Here is a 24,911-nt window from a genome sequence, read left to right on the forward strand (position 1 = left end):
TTTGTTGCTTTATTTGTTTCTACAGAGTTTGTGAGTGAGTATGCATGAGTAGTTGTGATGGTGAGATAGTTTAGGAATGAATGTTGTTGTGATTCTTTGCACTATTTAATCACATCTGGGGGTTATGTTGAGTTTTTTGCCTTAATTCTTGTATTTAATGAATATGACTAGCTATATATTTTTATAATGAACTTCTAAAACCTTTACAAATGTGTTTGTTTCTTGAAAATCAAATGAAAACAAATAGTAGAAGAAAAGAAAAATAAATAAAACGAAAAACAATATGTCTGTTTGAAACTTTTTCATATGTGTTGCATCCATTAAAATTGTAGATTGAGTCATTCTGAAATAACATAGGTCAGTTTAGAGGTTCCTTATTGGTGTTTTTTTGTTGCTTCTCCCTCCTCTAGACCTAAAATTAATTGTGGGAGTACCCTTTCATCTTATAACCATATAGTATGCTACAGGTGAACCCCTCAATACAGATTGAATTCTTCAAGATCCCAGCATGTTAATATATTTGGCGTAAACACCTTTACACATTACAATGTAAACCAGTCTAATAAATGCAAGAAGTGCTACTGTTGAAAAGGAGGCTATATATTATTTCATAAAATTTCTAATTCTGATACGTAAACCAGGAGAAACAGGAGCAGAGACAGTGCATATATACGCCATTGATCGTCTTGACTTAAAAAAAAAAAATACTTGTTCAGTCTTGTGCGGAAGTGTTTTAAGCCAAAGTTCTAAAAAGTGTGCAGCAATACCAAATTTTTTTAGGAGGAAAAGAAAAAACAGGGAATAGTTAATAAAGAAACCATTACTCAAAATTGCCTATGATATAAAACTCCATTTGGAATACTTAAATTTTAAAAATAGTGTGCCCATCTATCCTATTGCTGGCCTGATAATATAACCGTTCTATAAATGAGATCTCACCTTGGTAAGTCACCGTTCTGTACGAAGCCTAGAAATACCAATAAGTTCTTGTGGGTTCACAAGTGCATGTAGTCGGTCCTAGGTGGGAAATCTACACAGAAGTAAAATTTGCATGTCAGAAAGTTGCCCAATTGAGTTTCCATGTTTGGTTAAATATACGAAGCTTATATGGCTAAAAATATTTTGAGCAAAAAATTCCCTGTACAGTCAAAGATAGTCTAAATCTCAGATATATAAAAAATGTAATTGATACACAGATGCCTATACAGAATTTGATATCCTCAAGATGTCAAAGAGTGACCCATATGGGCCTAATCCCAAGAGTGGGCCAAACCATAGGCAACTGATTCGGCTGGACTCACCTTGATCCTTTGATAAGTGCTGGGATATTACAGTTGAACTCCGAAAGTAAGAATACGTCCGTCACAGTAATAATGTCACTAAATAGGTACAAACAATGAAATCAGGAATCGAGCATAAATAGAATATTTATATTGTGGGTAGCAACAAACAAGGTCAGATTGTCATAATTAAACAGCCACCTCACCTCTGTCCGTTTGCGTTCAGCGTGCCGACATAAATATTTCTCCTCCTCGGCGTGATGACTTCAAAGGTGTGCTAGGCTAAGTGATAAAGTTGTGGACATCACAGTAATCCTATTAGAAAAATAGGGCAATCACCCCAATGATAAAGTAAGGTCAGTGATATTAATTATGCAACCGAGTAGCTAGCAGATGAGAGATGCTGTGACGTATACATTTCTCACCTGCTTATCACAAGGTGGGACCGACAAAGGAAACTGAAAAGAGGTACTTATGCGGGACTGCTGACTTGTAGGGGGGAAATTCCCATAGGCTATGATATGCCTAAATTCCAAGAACAGAGACAAAGTAAATATATAAACAACCGCCATTGAGACATAAACGAACAACCGGGTGGCTTGGTATACAATCTCGAGTGCTCTGTATTGTGGTGGCCCACAGTCTATGTGCTAAACTTTCTAGGGAGTGTAATCAAACCTACACCGGGCAAACATAGAGCCCTCGTTTTAAAAAAGTATACTGCACCCCCAACACAGAAGCCTGCCATTTAGAGCCCAATCCTTAAACTATCACTAAAAGTTATCCTTCGAGAAAGTAATCACTAATGGCGCTTCTCCGACCATGCGCCCAACGAACTTCCTCAACCGTCATAAATTTCAAGCAAGTCAAAGCCGATCATCCATAATTAAAAGAAAACTACCATGCATCATTTACCTGATTTCACGATACGCCGGGTCCAAACGTCGAAACATAGTGGCATGTAAGATCCGTCTTTAAATAGCGTTTCATTTCCGCATATGACATAAGGAACACCATGTGCGAACGCTGAAGCGTGAGAAAAATAACTAGACCTGCACCCTGTCACATCGGAGCAAACAGGAAGTGGCCCTCAATGTGTTCATGTATATCCGGGTTAAACCCAGAGGAGCCAACACAAATCCCGATAATGAACCAGAGTGTAATGCGAAAAGCGATGTCATTTAGTAATCTGGCTGCCCTTTTCTTATAAATCCTAAACCGGAAATGGTACTGGCTAGGTAGATAAACATCCGGGTCAATCATGAAAGCGTCAGAGCAATATGAAAATACGGGAATACAAATACAAATAAGCCGATCGGTAATTTGGAATTCGAAAAATGCACTCTTAAACCAACAAGTACCTTCCACGCAAGTCATTGCACAGTAAAGAATTCTTATATATGTATTGTATATCTAACAAGGCAGAATCCAAGTGTCAGAATAATATACTTTGCGAGAAAAAATCCCACAAGGATAAGCATCACGATGAATATAAAGCCATGACGTGTGCAAAACATGGGGTTTGGGGTGACAAGAAGGAGAAATTAGAGAAATTATTACCAAGGCATCCTAAGTGATAAGAAGATACATACTTTTTTGGACATTGAACATGAAATAAAGAAACTTCATTAAATTCACTCTGTGATCTTTGGACTTCTTTTCTTGGTGCACGCCCACCATATCCATTTGCTGTAACTGATTTGATGAAGCTGTCTGTATGTTGTGCAGAGGGACTTCAGTATCTTACAGGATTTAATTGGCATTTGAATGGAATAGCTTTCCAAAAAAGTATTGAAGTTGTTTAGAAGAATGGTGGCATCGGATGTGGAGCCGATAGGTTGAGTGATCGATTCAAACACAAAGTTGTCTATGGAGAAGTTTTTGAAGGATCTGAAGGTTTGGTCTTCTCTTTTGTGTTGACCTTGGTTGCTAAGCAGGAAGACTGGGATGGCAAAGTGGTTGTCCGTACCTGGGGTATGGATCGTTTGCACTGGATTGTTAGCGATGTTAAGAAGACTATGTCAAGGATGTGACACTTGGAGTGTGTTGGTTGTGTGACGTGGAGTATCACTTTGAGTGCATCAATGAGGTTGCAGAGGGCCTCTCTTGTTTTTCTTCTGGGCTTGAGTTGTCTGGGAGGTTGAAGTCATCCAAGAGGAATGAGTGGGCATGTCTGGTGGACAAGATAAAGAGGAGATATAAGGGCATAATTTGAGGTGCAGCATAATCTCATTTTGCGCTATCTTAAATGTCATTTTATTTTTAGACTTGCCTGAATTTATTGTCCACTACCCTAAGGTTAACATGGCCTCTTTTCTATCTAGCAGTGACCTAATTTTGCAGTGCCCTTCCTCCATTTAGAACAGCTCATCCTTTAGCGCCTGTTCTGCCAGTAAATGCTGATGAGCGTAGAGTACTTATTTTTTATTCTTATATTTGTTGAGCTAATAAAACTCAGAATTATTGGGTTGTGCTGTACACTAGTGTATTTAAAACAGTAGAGATAAAATAGCAAAGCTGTAGTTATGCTTGCATGTTAAACCACATTTAAAAAAACTTTTTTTTATTCTTATACTGTGTTGCAGTTCAGCTTCATGGTTTCCGTACATGTTATTGCCTAGTAGCATAACACAGATAATCGGTTAAATATTGCTGATGTCCCGTTATGAATGTGTTATTGGTCAAACCTCGTTGTATGACATTAGACACACCGGTTACAAATCCCAGGGCCCTCAGCACAAGTGGTAGTGAGCGATCCTTTGATAGTACTTCACACCAAGTGCCTCAGTATGAATGCCTGTTTGAGATATCTACAGACAGTAGTCCATATTGTTTTGTTTAATAAAGCCAGACCCCTTCAGCTGTACGTGTTTGTGTGCCATTCAATAAGATTTACAACCTCCGCATGTTCATTATAATGAAGACATTCAGATCTAGATGTCCCAACAGACCATGGCAGGCATTACTGTATGTAGATCCTTTTGCTTGACTAGCACCAATATTGGATGAAGGATTCTCTGGAGAATTTGATTGAATTTCCAGCTGTTGACGGTAAAACCTGGTACTTCATCCTGACCAAGATCATTGACCCTGAACGTGTCCTTTGGCATTTCTACAAATTGTTTTAAAACGGAACATATTTCGATAATGATATCATGCCACGCTTACATAACTGGTGTCTTCTGCAACCTCAGCCCTGGCAAATGCTTATCAGCTGGAAGTCTTTAACAGATCTAATAATTTTGTTATGTATTTGAGAAGAAAATATAACTTGTAATTCAGCCTACCATGCTTGTATTCAATTTGGAAAATACATTCAATAATGATTTGAATAGGATCTTTACATATTGACTGACATTGACGATGCCAAATGTGTTATATAGTGTGCTTTTGAAAACTGCTTCCCCATTTTCACACATTAGAATTGTCCTTTTACACTTCCCGTTAGGGGATTGGTCACAGTCTGAAAGGGCTGTCAGTGATAACTTGTGGTTTCCTGATGCACCATTTCCAATGAGCGATATTGTGTTTTGAACACAACCCCTAATATAAATAATATAGTTACATAATGAAGATTATAAAAGACACAACAGGTGATGTGAGGAATACTTGCAATTAGTCTAAACATTGGCAAGCCCTCAGAGTTGAATTTCAACCCATTGTTTTGTTGCCCACAATGCCACCACTGATTAGACACAGCCACATATTACTCATTCTTGGTCCTGCTCCAGTAAGAACAGTTGGGTGCAACTTGGTCCCTGTGGCACAGTGAGCTAGGGCCCCACGTCTGGGCATAACCTTGGCCACTTAGGACGTTACATCAAACTAGATGGAAGTGATGCTGGCAAGTAGTCTAACCCCTGGCAATTTTTCCCAGTGGCATTCCACCCCATAATTCTTTTACCCATTATGCCACCTCAGATTAGGCCCAGTCATGTGCAAACCAGCCTTGGTCCTGCTACCCCAGGAGCAGTCCAGCCCAAACTACCAAGCCAGCTCCTCTCTAAACTGGCACACATGCATCCCAAGCCAGGTTTTGGCCTTTTTGGACATGCACCCCTCCATTATTATGTGTTTTTTTCTGAAAGGCAGAGAGATAAGCCGTAGCAGAGACATCATGATTGTGTGTGCAGACCCTGAGGACCTCCGATAAACCATATTGCGTTTTAGACAAATATTTTGGAAAATTGTATTAGTAAATGTACCACAGGCCCTTTTATTTTCAAAATGATCTGGGTGGGTGTCATGTGCATGGAGCAGCTCGTGACTGTCTCACTCTGAATAAACTTGTTATGTTTTGATTGTATGTGAAGGTTGGGAGGTTTACCGTTGGGATGCATTGTACTTGGAAGCTACGAATGAACCACACATATTTGCCTTTGAAGAAACCTTGTTGAAGTAATTGCTCTTCTCTGCTTCATGAATTATCTTAACCGGATACTTTGTAACAGTGGGCATAGATTTAGGCTTTTTCATTGTAAAAAGGATGGAATTTATGCCCTCCGGCCTCAAAGTTCACCAGTAATGCTGCGAAGTTTACTGCTAGCTTACATGTTCCAAGGTTGTTCCTGTGAAGTCACTTTCCACAGGGTGCCTGGTCCACAAATGATTAACGCATACTTGTAGACATACATATACACTTTGCATCGATTTCCAACTTTCTGACCATTCACATAAATGCACAGTACTACACATGGAAATCTACCATAATAGTTGATTTCCTTATGTGCTCTTCCTCTTCACTTTTGATGACCGCTTGAAAGAAAGCTAATCAGGATTGGTAAGTAAAGCAGGTGAAAAACAGCCATTACAACGCAGCTGTTACCACATATGGGGCCAGATGTAGGTAATCCCGTTTTACCGATTCTAAAATACCGAATTTTACCGATTCGTTATTTCAGAATCGGAAAATGGGATGTAGGTAAAAAATCGGTAAAATATACCGAATCGGTAAAAATCGGAATCTCCGATTCGGTAAAATCCGAATCTGTAATACCCATTCATCCGTTTGGGCCTTCAGGCCCATAGGAATGAATGGGAATTACCAATTCGGTATTACCGAATCGGAGATACAAAATACAACCAATTGAGCTTGTCAACCAATCAGGTTCATCCACCACACCCCACAAAAAAGCAACAGAGGAACCAACCAATGTAATGCATCTACCCCACCCCACAACCAGGAAGTGGCCACACCCATGCAGGTGCAGAATAACTGAACATTCTGGAGAGCTGTGAGACACTAAGCAACTGGCTGCCCTGAGCTGAGCTGAAGTGCACAATGGAATCCCAGGACTCACAGAGGGAAGGAGAAGAGCGCAAAAGAAAACTGAAATTCAGCACAGCTGAACTGCAGGTGCTGGTGGAGGAGGTTGTGAGACACCACACCCAGCTATTTGGTAAGCAGTCTCTGCATGTTGCAGAGTCTGTGAAAAGAAACACCTGGCTGGGGATCCAGTCAAAGGTGAATGCCATTGGGGTCACAACACGGGAAATTAATGACCTTAAAAAACGGTGGTATGATCTCAGGATCATAACCAAAAAAAAAGCTGGCAGCACAGAAAAAAGAAGCCAGTGCCACAGGGGGAGGAAGGAGCAGAGCACCTGCCCTAAGAGACCTGGAGCAGCTGGTGGAGTCCACCCTGGAGCCAGAGAGTGTCCAAGGGATAGTGGATGCCGACAGCTCAGCAGAGCTGCATCAAAACAAGGTAAGCTGCATGGACATCAATCCCCCCCCCCCCCGTCCCCAATGTGGTTGTGTGTTTCACACTCCAGTACAGGTTTTAGAATCATGGGAGATGTAGTTATTTAAACATACATCACTACATTCATCACAGAAAAGAGCAAGGCATGCCACACACTACATCCATAAGCAGTTGAGGACTTTGCAATTGTGTGACAGGAATGTGATTTAATAATGACACACAGGTGTACAGCACCACTGAGCCAATGTCCATATCTGTCCACAGGAGAGTCATCGCGCAAGACAGCACAGGAAGGGGAGAAGAGGGCACCCCAAACGGAAAGGAGTGAGGACGCAGGCACAAGTGCAGGGCAAAGCCGCCACCCGCACCCACAGCACAGGCAGCATGAACACCAGAGCGACTCACCACAGCACAGCCTTGTCCGCCTCTGCTGTACGACTCACCACAGCAGGACCCACCAGCACTCTCTCCCACACCAGCTACAGATTACTCAGAACTGGAAAGGCCAAGGAGGCATGATGTGCCCCCTCTCAGAATCTTGGAGACGTCCGATGAAGATGATAGGGAGGGTGACACCCAAACGGCTACACTAGAGGCAAACAAGGCTGGGCAGCAGTCCGCATCTGAAGGTGTGCGTACCAGTGCCAGATGCCTTAGGGTACGGGAGAGAAGCACAACTCAGGATGGAGAGGGGGTCTTCTGTGGGCTGGAGGCCACAATGGTCAAAGTGCAGCGCCTGCAGGCAAAAGGAATATTATCAGTTCAGAGACAGGTGCGCCAGTTAAACACCAAGATGGGCAACATAGACCGGGGCATTAGCTCCATGGCAGAGAGCATGAAAGATATGGCAGATGGAATAAGGGACATGTCGCAGGCCATGATGGCTCTCAGTGAAAATCTAAAGTCAGACCGCACACAGAGGCGCCGGGAGAGGCAGTTTATGCAGCAAAATACAAAGGCAATCAACCGTCTTGCAACAGCCACCTCCCTGCTATGTCGGTGCTCTGTGGCCATGCAAGAGGGCCTTGTGCACTGCTGCACAGATGTGTCTAGGGGGATGGGGAGAGTGACATCTGCCATGGAACTGCTACTGACCAACCAGTCAGCCAACGCTGAGGACCTAGGTGTGGGGGACACTGAAGACACCACCAGCAGGAGCAGCAGTAGCACTCCCATACCAGACATACGAAGAAGCAGCAGGCGCCAATCTGCTGACCTTGGGTCTACAGCCACGTTTGAGACCCAGCCTCGGGCATCCCACACTGTTGTGCGTGGGCGCAAACAATAATGCGGCCCACACTCCACAGGACATGTCAGGGTGAAGTAACCTGTGACCGCCCAGTGAGGTAGTCAGACATTGGAGTACCATGGTGTGCCATTAGTAATTTGCTGTAGTGCCCATTAAACTACGTCATTCACATACAAAGCCTGGCTGTGTCTCCTTACTTATTTAGAAATAGCTGCTTGTGATCTCTGCCCGTCTCAGTCTCCCATCTGTTGCTGGCGCTGCTCCTGCTACATAGTGCTCTGGCTGTTCAGTTCCATTATCAATGCCCTCATTATGTGTTATTTCCACTTCTGTGCCCTTCTTGGTGGCAAGGTTGTGCAGCCTTGCACAGGTCGCAATGATTTTACAGCAGATGATAGAAGTGTACTACCATGCACCTCCGCTCTTGTGGAGGCAGCGGAACCTGCTTTTTAGAAGTCCAAATGTGCGTTCAACAATGTTGCGTGTAGCTCTGTTTGTCACAGTGTAACACCTCTCACTCCTGGTAGATGGATTCAGGTAGGGGGTGAGGACAAAGGCCTGCACAGCATAAGCGCTATCGCCTAGGTGGAAAAGAGTGCTATTAGTTACATACTCAAAATACATTCATCTGCAGTAACTATCAGGGTGTGTCACCGTTATTTACCTAGCAGGTATCATTCCCCAAATTCTCCAGCAGCAAGGCGTGTGTAGATCCCACTGTTACGGAACATTTAGGAGTCGTGGGTGCTCCAAGGGAATTTGGCCACAATGTCTGTTATGATGTTGCCAGCGTTGCATATCACCTGCACATTGATTTAGTGGGTTGACTTTCGGTTCCTGTATATGTATTCTGTGGATGCAGGTGGGCAGATTGGGATGTCGGTGCCATCTATACAGCCTATGACGTGAGGGAAGTGTGCCAGTTGATAGAACTCAGTTTTGGTCTTCAGCATTTCTGTGTGTGTCAGGGAAGCTGATGTAATGATGCATTCTCTGCATCATGGCCTCCAGGAACTTCCTGAAGAAACGGGACAGGCAGCTCTGGGACACCCCACCTACCGCAGCAATCACACTCTGGTAACTCCCAGATGCAAGCAGGTATAGGCTACACAGCACATGGGGTGGGATGGCGTGCGCCCTTGGTGTTGGGTGCTCCAGGAGTGGTTGCAGGTCCCTGATCAAGTCCAGGATGGTTTGAGGGTGTAGCCTGTACCTTTGCAATATCTCTGCCTCAGTGAGTTGAAAGAGCGTAATCCTCTGCCTGTAGACTTGCTCCTCCCTTCTCCAGATCCTCTCTCCTGCTGCCTGTAGCCGTAGCCGCCTTGCAATGATGTAGAATGCCGCCATTATGGTCACACTGTTGCATTTTGGGGCCTTTTTTATAGCCTGCACCTGGTTACCACCTTCTTTCACTACATGGTAAATACCGACTCTTAAAATACCGAATTCCATGAAATTCTGTATTTTTGAGGTTTCCTACATCTCAAAACTCATTTTTTACCATTTCTTGTTTACCGATTCAGTAAATAAGAATTCGGTAAATTCCGAATCTGTAATTTACCGACTCTTGTTTACCGAATCGGTCTATTTTAGCCTCTTACATCTCAAAAGCAAAATACCGGTCGGTAACGGCCGAAATTCGGTATTTTTGGCTGTTACCGACCGGTATTTGGCTACCTACTTCTGGCCCATAGCCTTCACCACGCATGTGTTACAACGCATACACTGTTACTACGCATATCCTTTCCCATGCATTTTTTTCAACGCATATGCCTTTCCCACGCATGCCTTTACAATGAATTACGTTTTAAAGGTATGTATGTTAAAGGTATATATATGGTATTGGTGGTAAGTGTATATGTGTGGTAAGGGGGCCAAACCTATCTGAGTCATTAGAGGAAACGGAGAGACCCTTCCACTTCCTCTTTATGATGTGCGCTGCTCCTTAGAGTAGCTGCCCGGTCGTTGTGGAGCGGTAAGGGGGATTGGGCCTGGGGCAGAGGGCTACAGTTGTAGGCTTTTGGGCTAGGGTGGGTATTTTTAAAAAGGGCTGTGGGTCGGGGCGTGGCACGCAGGAGTCTGCTTTTAGGGCTCAGGGGAGGGATATTTTTTAGAAGGACTGGAGTACGGGGGTGGGTCCGCTTTTAGGGCTCAGGGGAGGGATATTTTTTAAAAGGGCAGGGGCCAGGGGGAGGGTGCACCAGGGACCGATTTCAGGGCTCAGGGCAGGGGTCAGGTAATACCTTTACCAAGCATATGCCTTTAACATTCATGTGTTCACAACATAATTAGTCGTAAGGGCATGCCTGGTAAAGGCATATTCGTTGTTAAAAAATGTGTAGTAAAGGTTGTGTGTGGTAATAGCATTCGTGTTGTAACGCATGCGTGGGAAAGGCATATATTGCAACGGAATACCTTATCATCATACAACCAAAGCAGGTGTGTTTGTTCTGTTTACGGATAAAATATTATTTCCCATCATGATATTTGGGACATCCTCTTCCTTTCGCCACCCTAAACACACTTTCCTTCCAGGGTGGGCAAACAGTGCAAAATGTTGTGAATACTCACAAAAATATAAGTATGTGGAGGCTCCAAACATTTTATGTGTCTGTCATACCCTGTCACAACATATTTCCAGCTAATTACCCTAAATCTAATAGTGCAGGAAATCTGGAGTTACTGAAGTACTTTGGGCTTGGTGTAAAAATAAATACCAGATTGCAAACCAACAAATGCAAATTGCACTCTGACTGGTTTGCAACCTAGAGTGCGTCTTGCGATGCGACTGCTCAAGTAATCAGCTGCATTGCAAAATGTGGATTTGTAAGGATTCACAAAACCACCTGCCTAATGATTGTCATTTAGGCAGGAGTCTTTCTGTGACCGATGAAACACAACATTTGGAGAGGAGAAGGGTAGGAACACTGTACGTCCCATCACAAACTCAAACCAATCACAAGCAAGAGCACAATGGCAATTGGAACAAAAGGAAGTGATGAAGTGTTAGGCAGAATTGTGATCCAGTACAAAAATCCAGAATATGGATATGACTGAAATGTTGTCTCCTATCTAGGGAAAGTCATTCTTTATGGAAGAGGAAACCTCACGCACTTAATAGTGTTATGCTTCATCATCAGCATCCTCTCTCAACTGTACCGGAAGGAGGAAGTTCGTAGATAAATTCTACTGGACAAAGCAAAAGGGTATCCAGTTAATCTAAAAATACCTAGGTTTTCCTAGATTATTACATTTATTAGCAGGACACTAGGTATGACTAAAAAATAAGCGTGGACGGGGGAGGTCGAGTCCGCCCTGGTGGCATTGTCTTACCAGGGTTGGGAGAGGATGCTGATAAGGAAGCATGACACTATTATGTGTGTGAGGTTTTCTCTTCCATAAAGGCTGACTTTCCCTAGATAGGAGATATTTCAAGCATATCCATGATCTGGATTTTTGTACTGGACCACAACTCTGGTATACCGTGCATCTTTCTTTTGTTCCAATTGCCACCACACTCTTGCGTGTGATTGGTCTTTCTCTGGCCTTCTGTGAATGGGATTGAGACCTGCTAAGGACAGGAGACCTCTACCTCTATTCCTGCGGTCGCCTTTTTTGGACATTGGGGAGATTGAGTACTCCCTTGGGCCACTATCTGCTCCCATCACAACTGGACAACACAATTATGAAAGGGAAATCTGTCTCTAGGAACAGCTTCTCCTTTGCAAATCAGTTATGACCCCAACTTAGTTTGTTGGCCTGTAACTGATCAATGGTTTGCGACTGCAGTTGTTGTAACAGACCATTCGTACATAGCATTCCAAATTGCAAATGTGAGGGCGCCTCTTTCACGTCCCAACAAAAGTTAAAAGCAAGCGAGACATGCTTGTGTGATTCACTAAGTACATTTTGTATATTTTAAAACACTCTTGTGACTGCTGAATAGTTTTGTAACAATGGGCCCTAAGTCCCGTTCATGTGTTTAAGACTACACAGATCTCGGATCCTCCACCTCCTGATTTTTTTTCCCCATTTAAGTTATACTTAATTACGCAAAAATATCTCTGAATCGGGCTCAGGATATTTATACTTAATAGAATTATATAATAAGTAGTTGAATTAAAACAATCTATAAACTTTAAAAAGATCAACTGTTGTGTTTCCGTGCCCCCACTCCAAGTAAAAAAGACTGCATAATTGTGATGTTTTTGCAATGACATTGACATAGCAGCTGTATTAAAGCAAGTACTAGAACGTTTGGATTTTCAGTATGCCTAGTGGTACTGAAATTAACAAACACAATTGGCAAAATTACTGTTAAAAGAAAGTGTCTGGCGGTAAGGTTTTGTAAATGATGCCGCTGTCTCAACAAGAGCCTGAGCGCAATACAAATTAATCGTTAGCAGACGTTTCTTGCCTTTGCATAATGCATACAGTATGCTGCTTGCAATAATAGCGGAATGTGACACACATGCTCCATCTGTAGATGGTTAAAACACGTAATGCGAAAGGAGAGGATTAATTCTGTGCACCACATTACTTTTCTGTCTAATTTGGGACACATTGTTTCTTATCTCTTGGTTTTCTCTTTTGCAGGAAGAATGCTTCTTGAACTTGGAGGCGCCAATTGCACGAGTGTGTGGATATGACACACCTTTTCCTCACATCTTTGAACCTTTCTATATCCCAGACAAATGGAAATGCTTTGATGCTCTAAGAAAAATGATAAACTACTGATTGAGAGGTACGAATCTTCTTGTTAACACTGTTAAAAATCTGAAAGTATTCAGTTGTGTGCTTGTTGCGCAGTACTGTAATTCCTGTATACATTTGCAGTAAATTAAACATATTCAGGAACCTCAAGCTCACCAAGGTTTCTTCCCCCTTGCCTCTTCCATGCCAGGGTGGGAGCAAGTGATCTGTGGAACTTCTGTGATAAATTGTTGTGAAGAGAGGTGTTTTCTTGAGAAGGTAAATCAGGATTTTTTCTACAGGCATTTCGATTACCTAGTTGTCTTGGGACGACAATTTCGCACACCCTCGAATGAGCTGCTGGATGGTGTTACACTTGTTTTCTTGAAAAGTAGGTGGCCTTCTCATGGAACATATTCTGCTTGACCCAGTAAGGCATATGCAACAGAAACAATTGATTGACAGAATGCTAGATAATACAAACATTCACCCCCAGTCACAATGATCTGGGTTTAATCCTTCATGCTGTTGCTCACCACACCACCCCAGTTTGGACCCAGCAATATGCAAATCAGTCTTGACCCTTTTCCTTGTGAGAACAGTCCAGTACGAACTGCCAAGCCAGGTCCTCCGGGAACCGGAAACAAGCATCTTGGGACCGGTTTCAGGGCATCACTCTTCATCAGCCAAACTAGCTTTAATCCAGTGGTGTAGTGAGCACGGGACTCACGTCTGGTCATACCCTTCCCACTTAGGGCTGCATATGCCAATAAAACAATTGATGGACGGAATGCTGGACAATGCAAACATTCACCCCCAGTCAGAAGGAACTGGGTTAAATCCATCATTCTTATGCTCACCACACCACCCCAGTTTGGACCCAGCCATATGCAAATCAGTCTTGACCCTGGTCCTTGTGGGAACAGTCCAGCCCAAACTGCCACGCCTGGTCCTCCTTGGACCGGAAACAAGCATCCTTTACTTCTTTCAGCCGTCTTGTTCAATCAATCAGGTTACTTGTAAAGCGCTACTACTCACCTGTAAAGGTCTCAAGGTGCTGGAGGGGGCAGCTGGTCCACCGGAGGCGCTGTGGGTCAGTCGAACAGCCAGGTCCTAAAGTCCCTCCTGAATTGAGGCAGTTACAGTGGTTGTCTGAGGTGGAGAGGCAGGTTGTTGCAGGTCTTTGCTGTGAGGTATGAGAAGGATCTTCCTCCGGCTGTCGTCTTTTGGATAGATGGGATGGTAGCCAGGGCCAGTTGGGCGGAGCAGAGGTCTCTGGTGGGTGCGTGGAATGCGAGGCAGTGGTTAAGGTATATAGTCCTGCATTGTGTAGAGCTTCGTAGACATGCGTGAGGAGCTTGAAGGTGATTCTTTTGTTGACTGGGAGCCAGTGAAGGTCTCTCGGGTGGCCAGTGAAGTGGCTACAGCGGGGTATGTTGAGTATGAGTCTGTCAGAGGCGTTTAGAATGTTCTGCAGTTTCTTGAGGAGTTTCTGGGTGATGCCGGCATAGAGTGTGTTGCCGTAGTCGATTCTGCTGCTTATAAGTGCTAATGCTCGAGAAATGCTCAAGCTCCACTTGAGGGTATTTGCACAGCTCATTGTTCCATTTCTGGCTCTGGATCCTTTCTTTGACTCTGCTCTGGCCGTTTGGTTGCTCAGAAAACAAGCACTGGCAAAGCCAATAGGTCACAGCAATTTGAGAGCTATTGGCATGGTCAATGTATTTTAGGCATTAGTTATCTAGTGGAATAGATTAGATGTATGTGGTGTGGAGTTTAAATATGTGTAGTGTAAATATGTGGCATGGTGCAGAGTGGATTTATGCAGTGGAGTTGAATTATGTGGCATGATCTTGAATTATATTGCGTGGAGGGAAATTTGTGGCTCGTAGTGGAATTGTGTGACATCGATTGATGCGTAGTGGAATGTAGCATGAGGTGCTGTGGAATTATGTGTATAGTAATTATGTGGTGTTGGGTGTAGTGTAATTATGTGGAGTGGGATTGTGTGTCATGGAGTGGAATTGTGTGGTGTGGTATTGTGTGTTGTGGAATGGCATGTGGTGTGGTGTTGAATTATGTGGCATGATGTGGAAATCTGTGGTGCGTTGGGTGTTTGTGGTGTGTGATGGATTTATGTGTTGTGGAGTTGAATTCTGTGTCGTGTAATTGTGTGCTGTTGATTCATGCATTACACAGTGTTTCATAACCGAGGTCCTGATCACATCCTGCACTTTTTGAAGTCAAGCATGTCTAACCCTCCTCCTCTGCCTCATGTCATCAGTTTTCACTACTTTTAACTGCTCCCCCCAAGTGACCACTCAAGTTCTCCCAGCCCGTATCATATGGCCAAACAAAGATCTGAAGGACACCAACAAATGGAAGTGGACGATAACTACCTACACTGGCTGTGGTTGTTCATAACAAATGGGATAATGAGGACTATAATACAGAGCCAAGCTACACAGGAAATGGCGAGTGAGTTGAGCATAGAATCCTAGCCAAACTACATAGCATGAGAGTAAGAGAAAAGCTCAAAACGAACCTAGCTAGTGAAAAGAAAACGGCATGGTATTGCAACAAAAATAGAGAAATTGCACAAAAGCAGAAGCAACAGAACTAATAGGGTGCAAGGGTACAAACAGGAAACAGCAACTATGCAGAGGAGATAGCTGGGGATGTCTTCCCTCTTTTTTTTAAATTTTTTTTTTTTACGAGTAGTGACACTCAACACCCTTAGCCCCAGACTGCAAGATGTTGGTGGTATTATAGTCTACTAAGTGAAATGCATTGTTTATATACAACTGGTATTCTGAACTCATATTTGAAAGTTCTTTCTTACATGATAATAAAAATGTGAACTAAAATATTTGCCTATGAGCAATATATATAAGCGTGTAAGCCTTGATTTATCCATGTTTTCTGGCTTCGCTCTGTACATATCAGCCACTAAATGGATATCTATTTGACTGCCATAACGTTTTTTTTACCTCATTTTTTATTTTTATAGTTTCTCTTTAGTCTGAACTCGACCCTCAGATATTGAAGGCTTTTTATATGAGCACCAGTTAACTGATATAAGAACACACAAATTTTTGTGGTGTTTTTAGGCAGAGGGAGATTAAGTGATTTGTCAGGAATCCCAGGATGTTGAGCAGCCGACACAGAGACTGGGACCTAGTGGGACCAATGTTGGCTGCTGTGGCCATAATGCCACGTAATGTTTAGTGAAGTGGGTTCATTAAATCTGATTCTGCCCAATGCTGCCTCTGCACTTAGCCCCTAGCCCAATCCGAGGTATGACATTCGTTAAAAAATTGAATAGAAACTATGCAGTTATTTGGAGGGTTACTTCAGTGGTCAACTTCAGTGCCTAAGACTTGGAGATGCAAGCACCTTTTGAAAAAGTGCTTCTACAATTGTCACTAAGAATTTTGTTTTGAATGCTTCTTTTTTGTCAAATGTGTATGTGTTAAAGTACTTTTTAGGGGGCGGGGCAGGGGAGCAGCATCTCGTAGTGAATCTGTCCTCTCGTTGGGCACCTGAACGATTTTACGTGTAAAGCCACTTGATACAGAAACAGTTAGAAATTAGTTAGTAGATGGCGCTTTATTCTGGTGCCAAGATAGCAATATTATATGCGTGCAGTAGCAACTTGTGGGCTTCGGTAAAGTTGGGAAAAGGACATGCACCATGATCCCTCATTCATTGACTTCCGTCTTTAAGAAAGATGATTATATCTGTTATCTGATCGCTGCAATTTAGATCCTGGTGCTAGACGTAACAAAAAAATAAAAAAAACTTTGCGTCCTTACGTGAAAGCACTAACGCTGCCAGGAGAGTATGGGCCACTCAATCTGTCCCCGGCCCCCAAACACCGATAGCCTTGTGACACCAATTCAGATCATTATCAAGGCATCCTTTGGCACCGCGATCTCCTAGACCACGGAAGTGAAGACCAACTGCGGTCCGGAAGCCATACTCGGAGAAAATTAACAAGGGGAAGCAGCGAAAGCACAGCAAGCAGTTCTAAATGCACTACATGTTACAAAATCACACTAGAACTGCTCTGCTCTCTCGATGAACCCTGTCCTGTTCTGCATGTTACTAGAAGATCGACTAGACTGTCAAATGCCTTTCCCTAGGCAACTGTACAGTTCGGCTCCTGTCCGCTGGTCACAACGAAAAATATGAAATAATTCACTGAGAGTATAACCTTTAAAAAACATAGATTATACAAATTAATCTTCTTAAAGTAATTAATAGTACTTTAAGACGCACACAAATAATTTTGAAATTAACATATGTTACACACTACAAGTATAACTTGTGAGTAATGGAAAACACAGCATGAAGCGCCCCCTGTCTCTTTGCTTACTTTGCATCTAGTGATGGTACTCCATTCCAAGATGGGCGATATGTTTACACACAGTCAATTTGACGTGCCATCTCTTAATTTAATTGCGTGCAGGATTCACTACCAGTACTTATGTTCCTAAAATACTGTGGACGCGTAACAAGTTCCCCCCCCCCCCCCCCCCCCCCCCAAACTTACCTATTGTGGCATGGATCTTGAAAGTAAACAGGTGCCCTTGGAAAACATCGCCTGATATTCGACCTCTGTCTTTGAATGCACATCAAATGTGATGGGATAAGAACAAGATTTACAGGCCTGTTTAAAAAATGCTTAACCTATAACATTTAACACAGTCTTATGCTGCCCTGTCAGAGCTCTGGTGATTTTACAAACCTTGGTGAAACATGTTTCACGGTTACCAGTTACTTACCTCACAAACACACGTGTGTTTTTTTGTATTTTTGCAAACTGAAGATTTATAAACATTGTATATTCAGAGCTGTCCTCCTTTTTAGGTCTCGTGTAGCTTTGCAGCGCAATGCACTGCTCGCTCTGCGAGACCTTTTGTGATCAAGGAGATTTCAGAAGGGGACTAGAAACCCCGCCCATCCTTTTCATTGGGTCCCGTCAGCCTTTTCTGCTAAACGCTAGCTTCCCCTTGAAAAGGATGCTTCTTGGTTACGACCCTGTCTCCCTTTTGGAGTGGGTCGTCAGCTTCACGGCTGTCGTGAAGCAATTTCTTATCTAAATAGGCGTATTATCCAGTCTGGATGGACCGTCCGAAAAGGAGACAGGGTGGTAGCGTCATTCAGAGGACAATGGCGTTCAGCAGCATTACCCGAATGGGTAATGCTGTGATTTTTTAGATTGTGCCAAGCACGCAGAAATTGACAATTTGAACATAGACGCTGTGTGAACATTACAGCTACAGGAATAAGATAGAACAAAGGAAGCTGTCACATAACCTTTTGTCAATGCTGTATTTTCTTTACCTGATTGTTAGGTTTGTGAAGATTGTTAGGCGGGCCTCTTCAGAAAAGCTGTACCGCTGTGCATCAGTTTGTGCACTAATTGTGGCCACTGCGATCATCATGTCGCTATACTTGTTTTTTAATAACATTATCCTTCAAATCGATTTTAGAAAAAAACTTGCACCTAAATAGGTTTGTTAGCCTTTGTAAAGCTGACAATTTTGCTGCTTTACCCTAATCTTGTGGTTGTCAGCTAAATGTGGAGACGCAGAACCACTTTTGTTTTAATCTCCTGCATCCGCGCACCGTCCATGAAAAACATCTCAACCTTCCCTCCAAACACACCCCTCTTCCCTCAGTGCCCAGCCTCTCCAATATCTTATAAAGGAAGCAATAACATGCACACTCCAAACGTTGGTACACTCTGCATGACGTGCCCTTTGTCAACGTTTGCTTTTAAAAACAACTCTAGGCAGATCATCTACGCAACCACAAGACTATAGCATGCCACTGGAATAGAACTATAATGTCAGAATAACTGGAAAATGCTAGTTTATGAATACAATACAAACAGCCCCTCTCTGCATTCAACTTCATATTTCTCTGTTTGAACCCAGGAATAAAAAGTCAAAATACAACGGGTTATTTCAGTGTTCAAAGGCATATGGTGCATCCAATGAAAGTGCCTCACCAAGCTCGCCCTGTGTCCCTGTGCTTTAGCGTGTGCTGTACTGGCTGTTTCTGCTTCAAGCTGTAGGTGGGGGCATGCAAACAAAAGTCAGCCATGATTGTTGTCCAGCATTCCCCATAAAGTGAAGCTCTCAATGACAATACTAGCCACAAGAGTCCTCCGGCAACAAGCGGCACCAAACCTCCTCCTCACCCACAAACAAACCCACACGGCTTTAACAAAAGACCTCTAAATCAGTCTCCAATGGTACAGCTCAGCCTTCTCCCATTACAGGGCAGTGTCACAAAAAATAGGAGGACAGGCGCTGCCCTTGTACAGCACCATTCTACGTTTGCTCTCGTTATTCCGTGAAACAGTATAAAAGTGTGTATTGGAATTTAAAAAAAGGTTATAGTAATAAAGAAGCATTTGCAATGCAATAGGTCTCGCAATTGCTAGATTTAGAGCTATTGTCATTGTAAATGACAAGGCCTTTTATTTATGTTTTAAAAAACAAAAGATAAATAAAATTCATTGTCATTTACAATGTCAATAGCTCAAATTCGCGTAAATGAGACCTAATGCATTGCAAATTCTTGTTACGGATGGCGTCAAGGAAACTTGTGTCTGTACATCAAGTCCTTTTGATTTTAATAAAATGATATTGATAATGTACTTAAAGGGTCATTCACTGAGCTCTCTTCATGCATTGGTGTATTCTGTCATTCACACTTCGCTGCCGCCCACTATAGCATACAGCATGGGGCAATGGGTCAGAATGCTTGAGCCACTGGCTTACTCACTTCGAGTGACTGCATTTTGCTCTTTCACAAGGAGTATCACTGCACACAAGGTGCTTCCTTTCAATGGTAGTGTTCTTATGTTTCTTTCTTATTACTTTATTGTTGGTATTGTGTGTAGAGACAGATCTGAAAGCAGGTCGCTTTCTACCAGATGCAAGCACAGGAAACATTCCAGCTTTATGAGTTCCTGTCTCCTGCAAATGCTATTATAAATTCTTTTTGGAGTGGCCTTTGTTTACCTGAGTGCTGATATTTTACAGTATACCAAAGTGTTTCTCTTTGAAACTAAGCTGTTTTTATAAAGCTACCCTCTTTTTAGTATGCAATGAAGTGCATTTATAGCTGCACTCCTGCATGTTATGCTGGTATTGTTTTAATTGAAGGCTCCAGTTATACCATATTAGTCTGTGTGTTTGCTTGTTTTCTGGCATTCTAGTGTGCTTTCAGTGCTCCTCTATGCTGTGCTTGTATAGACATTTCACTATCTTGTAACTAATCAAAGCTGTGCCGTTTATTTCAGTTTTTTGGTCTGCCTGTCTACCAGTCTGTCTTTCTGCCCATCTACTTGTCTGTCTATCTTTTTTTCTGGCTATATCTACCTCTGTATATCTTTACACAATTGTCTGACTGTGTATGCAACTCTATCTACATATGCAACACTATTGTTTGATACAACTCTCTCTATCGGTCTTTGCAACCCTCTATATTTATCTGTCTTTATCGCCCTTTCTATTTTTAATAACGTTTTTTTTTAATTACAAAAGAAGCATTAGCAAAGACCAGTGACTGGCAGCCAGCACCAGATCAGTTGGCTTTTGTTCGGCTGGTGGTAGCCAAGGCCTTTTGATGTGACTAAATATATAAGTACAACCTAGTTACTTATAGGGGTTTTCTGACAGGCGTGCTCCATTAGTCTGTTATGTCTTTCACATTGTTCTTCCACCCACTCCAGCATGCATAATGGGGCAGTGGGTCATCCCACTTCAGCTACTGGCTGATGACCGACTTCATTGTGAGTTTCAGCATGCTGCCCTTTCATAAGGAGCAATTCCACACACAAAGTAGTTCTCTACGGGGAAGGGACTGCATAACACATTTTGTGTTTAAGTTAAGCAGGATGTCTGTGGTAGTGGATTTTCACTCTGTCTCTCTTTCTCTCTCACTCCCTTCTCCCTTGTGTGCAAAGGTAAAATCCATAATCTGCAGGAAATATTTTCTCTCTCTCTCTCTCTCTCTACATATATATATATATATATACATATATATATATATATATTCACTGAAAAAAACATAGGTTATAGACCATATATAGTTAGGAATTAGCATTTAAAAAACCTTATTTTACTCACACAAAACCATTGAAATTCCATATATAGTTAGTTGCACTAACTATATAACGCGCACCCGCAATCCACTGCTGATCATGTCACATATTACATCATTCATGACATGGTCAGTGACATCACTGATGACATCACTGATGACATCTCAAATGACATCACTGATGACATCAATGATGACATCTCATTTGACATCATTCTTGTGCTAATACGATAAACCTCTTCAGACTCTAATATAACCTTAGATACACTCAGTGTATACAGACACTCACACACTGTCACTCATCCATGGAGTTACTCACACACCTAGTCAGTCATGCAAATAAACAATCTCACCTCCATTTCTTCAACTATACAGTTATACACACCTTACTTATTCAAACATATACTAACACATATTTACTCTCTTATACAATCCCTGATACAAGTTCACAATGATCCATACAACCACTCACACATTCAGTGGCTCTCATGCACAGTTATTTATATATGCCAACTCTCACATGTACTGTGTTTTACATATGTACTTACTATGACATGTAGCATTGAGATATCCATTCACTCAATACACTCATGCACACAGTCAACTGCCCATGTAGCTGTTTCCACATGCACTCTTGAACTCATACACCATGGTTTTTTCAGTGAATTTTCAAGGTTTTGTAAATGCTAATTCCTAACTATATATGGTCTATAACCTATGGTTTTTTCAGTGAATTTTCAAGGTTTTGTAAATGCTAATTCCTAACTATATATGGTCTATAACCTATGTTTTTTTCAGTGAATTTCATTGGTTTTTTAACAGCTAATATCTGTAGCTGTAAAATGTATTCTTCTTTAAATCCCAAAATATATTTTATATGTTTATTAATAACTTTTTTTAAATATTTTTTTTTCTTCGTTCCCGCTTCGCGAATCGGGAAGCTTCCCGTTAGCTGACCTTGATGCCGCGAAATAGACCGCGAGCCGGTAAACGTTTCTTTACCGCAACTGCCGCGTTAGAAAACAACATCATCACGCCTCCCGTCCGCATGACGTTTCGCGTTGTCGCGTGATACGTCATATGACGTGCTACGTTAGCGAAGTGGTACGCTTACCGAGTCGCAAAGCACAGGTTTCTGGAAGCAAACCGGGAGGCCCTGCAAAGCGCGTAACGTAAACACAGCAGGTCATGTGACTTGGTAATAACACTTTTCATTGGTTCATTTCACTTTTGGTTTCCTAATGATGTAAGACTAGGTCATATAATATAAAATGAACACTTTTCATTGGTTGAGAACTATTGTTTTTCCCAAATGATGAAAATCCCTCCTTCTTTCCTCACTCTGACTTTCATCATTGTGAGAGAAAGACCCTTTGTTACCAGTGGGCAATGGCTTCTTTAGTAGCTTCAGCTGGTGCTTCCCCACCACCTCCACCACATCCAAGGAAGAGTGGACCACCTGCTCAAGTTATAATTCAGCAAGAAGAGGAAGAAGAGGAACAGGACGACGAGCACGAAGAGAGGCACTTTTTGCCTGAGGAGCCCAGGACGTCTCACCGGAAAGAAAACTTCATTTGGCAATTTTTTAAAATTCCCAAAGGTCAGAAAAAAGTAAATGCAAGATACGTAACTTGCCTTATATGTCAAGATAGACTGTCCAGAGGGACCGACAAAAAATACAGTTTCGGAAACTACACAATGCATCGCCATATGACTAGGTGGCATCCTAACAACTACAGTGCTGCACAGTTTCGTAACGACCTAGATAATCTCCCTATTATGGCCAGAAGATCTGTTGTACCGGAAGTAACTGGACCAGAGGGCAGGGAGATGGTGCCAAATATACAAACAAGATTTCGTGAAGTAAAACAAGTCTGCGTACATTGCAGTGGATTCATTTGCTACGGAGAAAGAAGCATCACTCTGATCAACAGAGCTATTGACTATCATATGCAAGTTTGTACGAAACGCCCCAAATAATAAATTCTTTTTTTTTGTTTTGTTGCTCCTGTTGAGCCCTTTACAATGAATCGTTTTCGTTGCCCCCTCCGAAAAAAAACAAAAAAAAATATAAAACTGTTCAGAAAAATTCAAAAAAAGTAAAAAAATGTTCAGAAAAATAATAAAAAAAATATAAAACAACAAAAACAATTAAAAAAAAAGTTCTTTTCAGAACTACCTCCCCGTTATTAAAAAATTGGTACAATATTTGGAACTGTGCCAACCTCTATTTCTCTTAGTTCGCTTCCCAGTTCGCTCCCCGGTACGCGAACCGGAAGCGAACCCAAAAAAATGTTTTTAAAAAAAGAACAGTAAGTATAAGGGAAGGAAACAGACAGTTATGTTAAAAGAAAGACAGCTATAGGGGAGTAAACTAGAGATACTATTACCCGTAATCCACTGCTGATGATGTCACATATTACATCATTCATGACATGCTCAATGACATCATCAGCAGAGGATTGCGGGTAACAGTATCCCTAGTTTATTCCCTATAGCTGTGTTTCTTTTAACATAACTGTCTGTTTCCTTCCCTTATACTTACTGTTCTTTTTAAAAAAAAAATTTTAGATCAGTCAGAAACAGTGAAAGTAATGAAATATAAAAGACTACGTACAATATAAGCACTGTATGCAACAACTTTGACACTTACAGAAGCCTCACCTTCTCCATGCCTCCTACACAGTTCTACATGTACATCATAAATGCAAACAGAACAGAATTAATTATACATGTTAAATGGTTTATTTTTGCTGTTCTCAGAATGTATCAAATTTCACTAAAACAGTGACTTGAAGGTATTCATCATATAACAGCGGGGAAAAAAAAACACAATCAAAATGATTGTGTTTAAAAAACCCATACAACATAACAAATCAGAATTCAGAACTCCTTAAAGTTAACTTACTTTCCATGACGGCCAAGGATGTCCTATGAACAGCTTACACTCTGTTGTGCTGTTATTACTTTCAACCCGCCACTTTCTGAAAGAAAACCTCCATCGTTTTCAAAAACATGTTACATACAATAAATGACTTCTCGCTCTCTACCACACGTTTCCACAAGGCCAAATCGTGTCTGAGCCATTTATAACTCTTAGAATTCTTTTAAACCAATCCCGTCATGTTGTATTTCCGCAACTTTCACAATTAAAATGTTGAAGATCATTTTCACAATCCTGGACTAGTAATATCTTCCCCTTCTTGCTCAATCATGTTCTACATTTCCTATCACACTGATACTGCTTACTATGAAGCAGACTTACACTACCTTTATGACTAGTACAATTATTTAATTCTCTACATCACTTTTAATCACAAAGCAATGTAAAACAGTAGACAGCATTGCAGACTTACATTCCCTCTACTCCATGTTTTGATTGGCTGCTTCAATTAGCTTATAAAAAGAAACAGTTTTTCTGAACTCATTCAAAGTGCACGTATTTCTCCATGACGTCCAGTGTTATGATAAGAAGTTATGTCTCTATACTACATTTATCCTCAAGGCCAAATCGTGTAGGAGCCATAGAACTTCTTAAAATTCCTCAGAGCACATCCCGAGATTCTTTCCCTAAAATTTTGGTTTTAAAAACACCAGGTAAGAGTTTTTAAGGTCATACGGCAATTTTTTTTTGAAAATTAAAACAGAATCATTGCAGAATGACCAGCCATTTCTACACTTTAAATAAGCTGTATAATGTCCTGATGTTATTGAAGGACCATCATGATATATAATTGCTACAGTTACAAAAGTCCTTCCTGATATTGACAACTGTGAAGCCACAACATTTTTAATTAAAGTTGTCAATTTTGTTCCATCAGGCCTACATCGTTGGAACATTAAAATGACATACTGGCCATA

General features: G+C 41.8%; 1 protein-coding gene across 1 annotated transcript in view; it reads left to right on the forward strand.

Moving 5' to 3' along the window:
- BCKDHB (branched chain keto acid dehydrogenase E1 subunit beta) overlaps nt 1-24,911 on the forward strand; it is a 1,266,052-nt gene that overhangs the window by 1,151,758 nt on the left and 89,383 nt on the right. Inside the window, exon 10 of the mRNA XM_078648121.1 lies at nt 12,831-12,978. Coding sequence (XP_078504247.1) covers nt 12,831-12,971 — 141 coding nt within the window. The 3' untranslated portion in view covers nt 12,972-12,978. The remainder of the gene's footprint in view (nt 1-12,830; nt 12,979-24,911) is intronic.

Source organism: Lissotriton helveticus, chromosome 6, assembly GCF_964261635.1.
Source record: "Lissotriton helveticus chromosome 6, aLisHel1.1, whole genome shotgun sequence".
Taxonomy (NCBI): Eukaryota; Metazoa; Chordata; class Amphibia; order Caudata; family Salamandridae; genus Lissotriton; species Lissotriton helveticus.